The 11,625-nt window shown below is 37.9% G+C and overlaps 1 protein-coding gene across 1 annotated transcript in view; it reads left to right on the forward strand.

Annotated features, from left to right (window-relative positions):
* The window catches only part of prpsap2 (phosphoribosyl pyrophosphate synthetase-associated protein 2), a 20,011-nt gene extending 11,175 nt beyond the window's left edge, over positions 1-8,836 (forward strand). Inside the window, exons 5-11 of the mRNA XM_015397857.1 lie at positions 2,519-2,691; positions 2,771-2,886; positions 5,184-5,239; positions 7,201-7,349; positions 7,432-7,502; positions 7,575-7,721; positions 7,798-8,836. Of these exons, the coding sequence (XP_015253343.1) occupies positions 2,519-2,691; positions 2,771-2,886; positions 5,184-5,239; positions 7,201-7,349; positions 7,432-7,502; positions 7,575-7,721; positions 7,798-7,956 (871 nt within the window). The 3' untranslated portion in view covers positions 7,957-8,836. The remainder of the gene's footprint in view (positions 1-2,518; positions 2,692-2,770; positions 2,887-5,183; positions 5,240-7,200; positions 7,350-7,431; positions 7,503-7,574; positions 7,722-7,797) is intronic.
* Positions 8,837-11,625: the final 2,789 nt, after the last annotated feature.

Consider the following 11,625-nt stretch of genomic DNA (forward strand, 5'->3'; position numbering starts at 1 on the left):
ACTTGATATTTTTCACCCGACGACCTTTGCAGATGCAAACCTTCATTAACATAGATGGACTAGAGATAAAAACTTCAGGAAAATAACCCAAAATGGTTTGAGTTTTTGGCAAAATCTACTAAAATAAGAGAATCAGAAGTCCTTAGTTTAGCTTAGCTTAGCATAGCAGCGCAACATATTAACTTTGGAGACGGAAACGAAGGTTTCCAGTGGAGACGTTGACAAGCCCTAAAACCTCTGTTCGTCTTCAGCTCAGTAAAACATGGCAGACGTTGGTCAGAGTTTCCAGGTGACATGTTTGTCCACAAACTAAACCTAGAAGAACCTGAGAGGATTTAGAGAAACTGAGAAGAACAGAGCAAACAATGAGGCCAGTGTCTCCAGATAACTCGTCTTTATCTGCAGCGTCAGCGTCTGTTTCAGTGTCTCTGATTAAACTTTGAGCGCAGCACAGCTGTGCTAACCCGGGGGGTTAGAGCAAATGAGCTAAAAAGATTGAATAAGGAAATGTTCAATAAAGGCAAAGAAACAAAGAACCTGCAGAAAACATTAATCAGGTTATTTAATTAATGGATGGGTTAATATGGGTTTTTACGACTTGATTCTGACAAAATGAACGACGTATGAAAGCTCATGATTTCTCTCTCCAGTCAGAATCAGGTTGAGTCTCAAACGACATCACACTCTGTGTTAATTTGCTTAAATGAGGTTTTCAAAAGAAAAATCTTTTTTTGAAAATATAAACCTGTAAAAATATATTGGGTTTATATTACAGGTCATAGGTTTTATATTTCAAAATGACTGATCATTTATAGCAGTAGGAACTGATTAAAAATCAGCAGGGTCTGAATAAAGAAAATCATCAACCAGTAGAGGTCTGGAGACATTTTAATTATAATCCGTTACTTTAGACAGAATTTAACACGGAAATAAAATGCAGGTTTTTATGCATCCATGTTATACATTGAATTTTTAAATAGAAAAATTTTCCATTTTAAAATCTAAAGTGTTTTTTGAAGTAGAGAGCAACAATCGTTCAATTCGGTATATAGAAAATTTTATGATTCATGTATTTTATAAAAAACCTGAACTGACCGGTTTTTTTCCTTTTCCATAGCTTAATGTTTGCAGTGGGCTTTATGCTGCCCTGCAAGGCTATAAACCTGGGTTTGAATGGAGACAAAGCCATTCTAAAGCACATCTTTAGATCCATATTTATTGTTGATTCTGTTCATGGTGGAGAATCCTGCTTCACAGCAGCAGGTTGAGCCAAACATCCTCTAAATGTTCAGGGTCATCTTTGAGCACCATTTCTCTTTTCTTTCACCAGTTCACCACAGTTCTTCCAGCAGTCCACACTTTCTCTGCTCTCTTTTTCTCATCCTCTTCTCCTTCTTTCCCATCGCCGGCTTACCACAGGTTTGCCTGCTGTGTCTAAAAGTAGCAGCAGCAGCAACCCAGACTGACAGCAGCTCATTGGATCATTTGTACCACATGTAGCCAAGTCTGGACGGCTTTACCATATTAACAGGAGAAACGGCAGAAGTAAATTTAGACAACATGCTGTAATTCATACATATTTTAAATGAGGTTGGGTCTGGATCCGGACGCTGGTCCGCAAATCCATGTCTTCTGATTTATAGTAACGGTTCCATGAAGTTAGATGTTTAAGGAATTGAGTTTTATTGAGAAGTTATTTAATCCAGACAGAATCAAGTTAGCGAGTTCATTTAAAGCATGTAAACATTTATGATCCTCCCTCTAAAATGAAGGAAAACATTCAAATTCAAATGACGTCTCTCAGCCCACAGGCCATTTTTGTTCATTTAAGTCTGTGACGTCGAGCCTCATGTTCATCCCTACTGTAAATTCAAATCAATTCATTCAGTTTTAATTTAATATAAGATCCTAATATACCGGTACTAATATTCCACATTACCGTACTTTCTCCAAGTTGCGTTCAGATGGATCCAACGTGTGAAAATATAGTACCTACATGATATCATCACGCTCTCTTTAATGCCTCAAAATGACTTAAGATGCTTAAATGGATCCAACAGATGCTAGATTTCTGTTTTTCTGTCTGCAGCATCGCTTCAAAATGGCTGCTTAGACGTTTTTTATGCAGTATGGAGGGAAAAATGTCTGCAAAGTGGAACCATAACAGACCTGTTGCTCTAACTGCAGCAAAAAGATGGTTTACAGATAAAAACCTGATGGAGTCTGAGTCGAATCAAACAGCTACACTGGAAAAAATTCATTTTTTTCTTACCGTAAATTAAGTGCATTTGTTCTTGTCCCATTTTGCCAATGGGACAAGACAATTTACACTTGAAATAAGAAAACACAATTGCATTGTCTTATTTTAAGTGCATATTATCTTATTTCAAGAGTAAAAATAAAAACTACCTCATTTATCTACTCAAATTAAGATGTTTTTACTTATTTCTAGATCATTTTTCTAGTGTATTAGAAAGTAAGAAGTTCCAGCAGAGTAAACAGTGTTTGTCTGTATCAGGGACGTCAACACCACCATCATGGAGATGCTGATCATGGTGTACGCCTGCAGGACATCCTGCGCCCGCAGCATCACGGGCGTCTTTCCCTACTTCCCCTACAGCAAGCAGTGCAAGATGAGGAAGAGAGGCTCCATCGTGTCCAAGCTCATCGCCTCCATGGTGTGTAAAGCTGGTGAGTAGGAGGATCAAAGCCCCGCCCTCTGGAACGGTTCCTTCATAGAGTCAAACATGATGGTGCGGTTTCTTTAAAGGCCTCACCCACCTCATCACGATGGACCTCCATCAGAAGGAGATTCAGGGTTTCTTCAACATTCCAGTGGACAACCTGAGAGCGTCTCCGTTTCTGCTCCAGTACATTCAGGAGGAGGTAAACCATCTCGGGAAGAACATCGTCTTCCTTTTTCTGTCACTTAAATGCAGGGATTAAAGTAAATTGACAGTAAATAAATTTTAAAATTACAGTTGGAATCCCTCTTGCATTTGTCAGCCAATGGTATCAAAGGGGCGTCTGAAACTAACAGTATTAACCAATCAGACGAAGAAGGGGGCGGGTCTTAGGAAAGCATGTTCCTCCTCCTCTCATTTCTTGCCAGAAAGATTGTGGTTCAGTGCTGAACTTCTACACAGAGAGTCATCTTGCGCCATTTACGGCTCCATTCAACGGAGAGATGAGGAACAAGTCAAAAAATAAATAAATGAAACTTTGTGTTTGGAGAGAAGGACGATGGAGAGAACGGAATTGCATGGATTGGGCACAATGCGGTTCATGCAAGTGGTAGATATAGATTTGGTATTGGATTTTCAAAAGTCAAATTTAGTCTTCAATCATTCATGCAATCTGTGATCCCACACACCCCGGCATAGCTTGAAAATACAAATGCACACACGCGTATACACTCACCGGCCACTTTATTAGGTACACCTGTCCAACTGCTCGTTAACACTTTATTTCTAAGCAGCCAATCACATGGCGGCAACTCAGTGCATTTAGGCATGTAGACATGGTCAAGACAATCTCCTGCAGNCATCAGAAGGAGATTCAGGGTTTCTTCAACATTCCAGTGGACAACCTGAGAGCGTCTCCGTTTCTGCTCCAGTACATTCAGGAGGAGGTAAACCATCTGGGGAAGAGCATCGTCTTCCTTTTTCTGTCACTTAAATGCAGGGATTAAAGTATTGCCCAGGCTGGATATTCGGCTCGTAGTGATTGCCTGCGGGCAAAAAACATCACTCGAAAATAATTTGACAGTAAATAAATTTTAAAAATACAGTTGGAATCCCTCTTGCATTTGTCAGCCAATGGTAGCAAAGGAGCGTCTGAAACTAAGAGTATTAGCCAATCAGAAGAAGAAGGGGGCGGGTCTTAGGAAAGCATGTTCCTCCTCCTCTCATTTCTTGCCAGATAGATTGTGGTTCAGTGCTGAACTTCTACACAGAGAGTCATCTTGCGCCGTTTACGGCTCCATTCAACGGAGAGATGAGGAACAAGTCAAAAAATAAATAAATGAAACTTTGTGTTTGAAGAGCAGGACGATGGAGAGAACGGAATTGCATGTATTGGGCACAATGCAGTTCATGAAGATCTCACAGTCATAAAGGACTCAAAAATAAATGGCGCTGGGCCTGGCTGGAGGAGACAGGGCGAGATGGCGAGCCATGCAGCAGCTGGTGCAGGAAGTTAGGTTAACCAGGCGCTTGTTTCTGCACGCTGTGCTCCAGGGAAAACTTAGCTGCAAAACTGGACATCAAAAGAAAAGTGGTTCATGCAAGTGGTAGATATAGATTTGGTATTGGATTTTCAAAAGTCAAATTTAGTCTTTAATCATTCATGCAATCTGTGATCCCACACACCCCGGCATAGCTTGAAAATACAAATATATATATATATATATATATATATATATATATATATATATATATGTTGAAAAACTTCAGGCTCAGGATTTTTCTTTTTTTTTTTGCTTTATCCCTGTAAATGTTAAAGATGTTTATACTGGACTAAGAGAAGTTGAGTTAAATTATTATTAAGTTATTAAATATTATTATTATTAAGTATTTTTTTTATCATTATATATATATATATATATATATATATATATATATATATATATATATATTTAATAAAAACAATTGTTAGAACTGTACATTTACAGTTATTTTTACTAATTTTCAAGGCTGCACTTTTAAAAGATGAAATTGTTCAGTGAGCTGTTTCCAAGTTACATTTCTTTTTGTTTTACACTTGACTTCACAAAATGACAAATAAAATCTTTCTAAAGTCTAAACAAATCAGTTTTTAAATAAATGTTCTGGTGATCCTGTTTGACTTGGGGTGAAATCTGGATCCTGATTGGTTGATTGCTGATGAGTCCAGCATTGATTGACAGGTCAATGACATTCAGACTTCAGTCAGAAGCAACTTTCTCAATCAGATGGAAACGTAGATTTTTATTACCAATAAATAAATCATCTGATCTTTTTTTGATTTTAACCAAAAGCACAAGGACTTTAAATCTTGTTATTTATCAGAAGACACAGCAGCATCTATCCTGGTTCTCACAGCTTTATTTCCTTTCATTAAACAAATCTTAGATATTTACTATAGAGCCTACAGATTAACGACTGCTCCACCGTTTTAATCCCTTTTTACTTTCTCGCCTTCAGATCCCCGACTACAGAAATGCTGTAATTGTGGCGAAATCCCCGGCTTCGGCTAAAAGGTGAGGTCTGCTCCGGTTTCTATGCAGCTTTATTTGTTTGTTTTATTACACCAAAGCTGCAGAATCAAACATTTTCACATCTTTCTTACTTTCAACTGTGTGACAGAAAATAAAAGAACCAAGAACCTAAATATTCAGACATGTTTTTGAATTTGGCTCCCAGGGGTCGACTTTTCTATCGTGTTTATGTTCCAGTTTTGCAAAAACTAAACACAGACGCGTCACGTTGGGGATGCTGTGTTCAGGGCGATGCTCGCTGTGAGTTTTCTACCTTAGATGGAATTTAACATGAAGTCGGATGAAAATAAAAAGTTTCTCCTTCAGAACGCGTGGAAAACTTTTAACAAGGATTTAATTTTGACCTGCTTCCCATCGAGGCTGTTAGCTGTCCTGTTAATAGATTCTCCCTCCTGAGCTGTGGATTCCTGCAGCTCCTCCAGAGATCCCACCGCCTTCTGCCTGATGTTCTTATTGGCCACTCTTTAATCTATAAAGGGGACATTTTGAAACATTTTCAAGTTTGTAAAATTAGTTTTTTCCTGTTTTCCTTCCTGAACATGATGTTTATCAGGATAGAGGAGCTCCTAGTGGAATAGAAATATGTGCGTAGTGTCTGAATTTGTCATTTTAAGGCATTAAATCTAAATAAATATAAGATGTGTATTTGTTCCTTGTGGTCAACTCATACATACATACATGTGACATCAGATGTTTAAACTGAGGAATCAAGTTTAGAAATAACAACTTTCCAAAACTTACAGTAGAAATTGTAATTTCTAAAGATGAATCTCAATCCCTGATTAAGCTGTTTACACTCCTTACCAGTTGGTGGCAGTATTGCACCTAAAAGTTGTACGTTAAGCACCAATAAAGGAGCAATAAGTAAGAAATGTGCAGCTAAATTAACCAGAATATTCTGAATGTATGGAAGGAATTTTGTTCCATTATTATTTTAAGCCACAAAACTGTTTTGTAAATAAAACAAACTGAATGCAGAAATATAACTTCATAATTAAAAAACTTTTTTAAAGTAACTAGAATGAGTTTACATTTATTTTCCTATTTTTTTTTTCTTTTTATAGGTTTTAGATTTTTTAAATATAATTTTTCAAATATCAGCTTTTCAGGAAGGCAAATTGTCAGAATTTGCATTCTTTTCAAAATGGCATTTTCCAGATCACATTCTCTTCACTTTCTGGGGGCGGGCTTTCCACTGCGCTATGCAGCAAAGACAGATTTCTATTTGTCAGCTTGGGTGATGGCATTTTGATAGATCATGACTGAGCTTTTGTGTTTGGTAGACGTGAAGAGAATGTGATTTAAAAAAAAGATCAGTTTGTAAAAATAAATTTGAAACTGTGGGAAAAATCTGTAAAAAAAAAAAAATAAAAAAAAAAATAATAATAATAATAATTAAAAAGGAAACATTTGAACAAAAAACCTGAAAATTAATTTACTCTTAAAACATTTTTTATTACCATTTAAAAATCTTATTTTCTTGCAACAATAATGGAACAAAAGTCACTCCATACATACGTAACTGAGATGGTTATAGCATCTAGAAACGATCTGTTCTCTCCATCATCAACCTCTATCTGGTTTTTCTCCTTTAAACTTAAAAGTGCGGCCCAGAACTCCTTTGCATGCGGTTTGTCGCCTTTGTTTACTTCCTGGTTCCTGAGCCAATCACGTGAGAGATCCTAGAAAAGAAAGAGACATAGCGTTTAGTTTATGGTTAATGAAAGTTTTCAAGGCGTTCGCTGTTCGACAATCACTCCGTGGTTCTGCTTTCATCTTCCTCATCTCATCATCGGAGCACTGGATCCTGCAAAGCTTCTACTTCTAAGCTTGTTTTTTTTCAGGAGAAAACTCTGTCACACAAATCTCTGATTTAAAGGAACAAACAGATCGAACCTTTGCCTATAATCTCTTGGTGATATCGGTCTCTGCTCGGTGTTCAGGGCTCAGTCGTTCGCCGAGCGGCTTCGTCTCGGCATAGCTGTGATCCACGGGGAAGCTCAGGACGCCGAGTCAGACCAGGTAGACGGTCGACATTCCCCGCCCACCGTCAAGACCACGGGAGCCATCCACCCCAGCATGGAGATCCCACGTAAAGCTCAGTTTCTAACCCCGAACGCCCCCAGCTGTGTGAGCCGCCGTTGCTTAGTGGAAATGTTGATCTGTGTCCGCAGTGCTGATCCCCAAAGAGAAGCCCCCGATCACCGTGGTGGGAGACGTTGGGGGCCGCATCGCCATCATAGTGGTGAGATTCGCACAGGTCATTTAACTTCATCACATTCTCAAACAGGTCGCCGTGACGTCTCTTGTCCTGCAGGATGACATCATCGACGACGTGGACAGCTTCGTGGCGGCGGCAGAGACGCTGAAGGAGAGGGGGGCCTACAAGATCTTCGTCATGGCGACGCACGGCCTGCTCTCCTCGGAAGCCCCGCGGTTTATAGAAGAGTCGGCCATCGACGAGGTCAGATGCCTGTTTTTCCTGTTTCTGCTGGACCTGCTGTGACGTCCTCCTTCATAGTCTCCTCTGACCCCCACAGGTGGTGGTGACCAACACCATCCCCCACGAGCTGCAGAAGCTCCAGTGTCCAAAGATCAAAACGGTGGACATCAGCATGATCCTGTCGGAGGCCATCCGCCGCATCCACAACGGAGAATCCATGTCCTACCTGTTCCGGAACATCGGCGTGGACGACTGAGCGGGCTGCCACGCCGCTACGGGACTCTACCGCCTCTCCTTTTCCTGTCCCACACTCCAGCCTGGGGGGATCCAGAGGTCACTGCGGTGGTCATGGTAACGTTAATACAGGGAGGAAAACAGAATCCATCATGGCCCCGTCGCTGTGTTTATTGGATCAGCTGAATTCATCTCCTCACTTCCTCTAAACCTCCTCTGGTTTCCCTCTGACCTTTTTCCACAAAAACAAAACAAATCTGCTAAAAATCAGTCAATATTTCTGGATATGGAAATGAAGGAAACGATATTCCAGGAATGATTATTCTTCCCTTAATATGAGATTAAATCTACGTGATAAAATAAGATTAAAGAAATTATCTTTTTTTTTCTCATTCTGAGCAATAAGATCTACTTCTATTGGTGGATCTTTTGATTTAACTACTAGAATCCGGCGCAAAAACATATTTATATGTTACTTTCTTTTCTTCCCTTTTTGCTTTGAGGATTACAAATTAATCTAACAAAATGTACCGACTGACATTTAAGCTTTTTCACTTTTCTCATATTACAACCTCAGATGTCTTTATAATTTATTGGGGTTTAGAGAAAAAAAAAACGGACAAATTAAGTCATAGATGTCATGTTTTTTTCTAAATAAATCTGAAAAGTGTGGCTGGCATTTGTAATCTGCCCCCTTGAGCCGATAAACTTCAGTTTCTGTTGTCTGACCAAAGCAGCATAGCCTGTAAGGGGAAAAAAATAGACCTTTTGGATGGTTTCTATTTGAATCTGTTGTCATTTCCATCCTTCAGTCTAGATCTAGATCTACACGTGTTCCTTTAGTCCTTGTCAGAAAGATCTGGACTTGAATGAGGAGCAGAACCCAGCGATATTACTCAGCACTCGTTCTGTGATGCAGTCTTATCGAGATCAATGTAGCTACATGAAGTAAATCAAAGATGGCGGCAATAAGGGTGCAGAGAGCATTTTTACACTGCAACTTTAAGGCCACGCCCCCTTTTTGTTCTGCATCAAAGCTGCGAGCTCTGAAAACACTGAATACGATAGGAAAGTAATGTATGGAGTGAAATTTGTACCATTACTGTTGGAAGCAAAAAGCAAACTTATGAAATGGAAATTTAAAAAAATTAATTTAGAATAAAAGCTTTCATCAAAAAATGTTTTTAGAGTAAAGTTTTCTTAGAATTTATTTTCCTTTTTTTTTTTTTTTTTTTTTACAAATTTTTTTCTATGCAAATTTCTCTCAATCTGAATTTTTCTTTTTTATTTAAATCGAAGTTTTTCAAAATAAAAAATCTGCAAAAATATATATACATTTTTTTTTCCATTAACAGATCGTGTTTATTGCTCTCAACAGTAATGGAACAAAATTCACTCCATATATTTAAATCAATAAAGAACCTGGAAACCTTTGAAGTCAGTGGTTGTAATTTGACAAACTGTGTTAAAACTGAAGTGCTGTTGGTGCCTTTTACCGTTTTAATCGCCTGTAATGGATTTAATAGATTACTTCCTGGCTGCGGCGCTGTCCAACCCAAACACACCTTCAGCTTCTCCTCCCGTCTGAAATGTTTTGCGTAATTCGGTTGTGCTGAGAGTTGGTGCCTTCTGGAACACAAACCTTCACGGTTTCGCTGCACATCTGATAATGTCACCGATTGCTTCTTTAAACCAGAGGAATATGCAGGTTCAAACTAATCAATCTTGTATCTTTCAATACTTTTTTAGATACTACTTTTTCTTACGGTTGACCCGTCTTTTAGTTGCAGCTAGCCATAGATCTGTAGTTGCCAAAGTGTTAGATTCTTATGTTGTGTCAAATTTTTATTTTTTTAAATTGAACTGGAATTGAAGTTGAGATTTCTCCCGTTTTCTTTAACTTTAACTGGACTTAATGGCCGAGCACCTGTGCAAGGTTTATAAGTAACGCTCATATGTCGTTGTGCCATCGTCACAGAGCTTCCAGACCTTTTATGTCGAGTTCTGCTTTAAATGTGTAACGTTTGTCTTTTTTTCCTCCCTATTCTTGGTTTGAAGGTCTGAGAATAGAAATGTTACATACGGCGGTCAGTTTCTGGTCAAAAAGTTGTTGTTTTTTTAATGTTGAAATTGGTAAAAACTTGATTCTTGGATCTGTGTGGAAGAAATCGCATTAGTTTTCTTTTATCAAAGTTCCAGACGTGTTCCGTGTTCGGAGCAGTTCTGTGTTAACCTGTTAGCATATGCTTCAAAAACTGTTTTTGTATTTATTTTCTGCACTGAAGATTAATAAATGTTGTCAAAGAAAGCCTGTTGTTTTGGGGTTCTTTTAAAAAAGGCAGATTAACCGGGTTAATGTGAATGTATGGAGTGAAATGTGTTTCATAATTGTTGCGAGCACAAAAAGCGGTTTGGAAATGGAAATGGAAATAAAACACCATAAACCAGAAATGACACATTGATTTTAATAAAAAAATAGTTTTGAGAGTAACTTTGCTTATTTCTTTTCTTTTTTTATTTCAAATAGTTTCCTTTTTCCATTTTCTTCATTTTTTAAGATATATTTTCAAACAAAATTCAGAATTTTATTATTATTTTTTTTCTTTATTTTTCACTTTCAGATTTAACGTTTAACATTTTGTTTTTAACCACTGAATTGGGAAGATGCTCTATATATATGGAGGAAAATCTGTTACATTATTGTAGCAGGCAAAAAACGTATTCTGTAAATGGGCATTTACGAAAAAAAAATGCAATCCAGAAATTAAGCTGAATAATATTTAGATATTTATAATAAATTAAATTTTTTTAGCTGATTGCATTTCAGAGTTCACACTCCTCACTACAGGCTAATTCAAACGCTTGTTCTTAAATCTTTTTGTGACAAAAATGTTGTTGCTAATGTCCAGCAGACCAATAGAAATGCCTCTTTGCTCCTCGATCCAGAGGAAAGCCCGCCCCCAGAAGTGATGAGAACAAAATCTAACAAATACAATTAGACCATAATGTAATTAAAAAAAATTCTATCTGGAAAAACAGAAATGAGAAAATGTGACATTGTACAAAAATAAAATGGAAAAGTAATCTTAGAAAACAGCTTGAAGAAGTTACCCTCAAAACCGTTTTTTTTTTTTATTTACATATTTTTCAGCTAAATTTCTGGATTGCTTTTTTTCCCCCCTAAATGCCCATTTACAAAATGTGTTTTTTTTGCTTGCTAAAATAATGGGACAGATTTTCCTCCATTTCAATGCAGCATCCATCCAATTCAGTGGTTATAAATAAAATATAAACAGCCTTTAATGTTGTGAAACACGTCAGAAAAATGAGGAAACCAGGAGGTTCATTGCTTTTGGTGAGAAGCTTGTTTGTTTGACACAACCTGAACTTAGCAGGACGAGGAAAAACTGCTGCAAAGGAGGATAATTCAAGTCTCTTTACCAATCAGACACCACAGGTCTGCTGGTTGTTTAGGAGCGATACAAAAAAAAAAAAAAAACTCTTCTGTCCTACCATCATAAATGGTGTTTAGTAAATTCTGCAGCAACTTTATTTAGTAACAAACACTCCAGCTGAGTTTAGAGTAAAATAAAATCCCACAGTGGAGGATCTGTGATCAGGGGCGGATTTAGGAAATTTGGGGGCCTAGGCAAAGGCAGGCAGGGGACCCTCTAAATTGAGAAGACAAAAC

The sequence above is a fragment of the Cyprinodon variegatus genome, unplaced genomic scaffold, assembly GCF_000732505.1.
Source record: "Cyprinodon variegatus isolate N-32 unplaced genomic scaffold, C_variegatus-1.0 Scaffold893, whole genome shotgun sequence".
NCBI classification, from domain to species: Eukaryota; Metazoa; Chordata; class Actinopteri; order Cyprinodontiformes; family Cyprinodontidae; genus Cyprinodon; species Cyprinodon variegatus.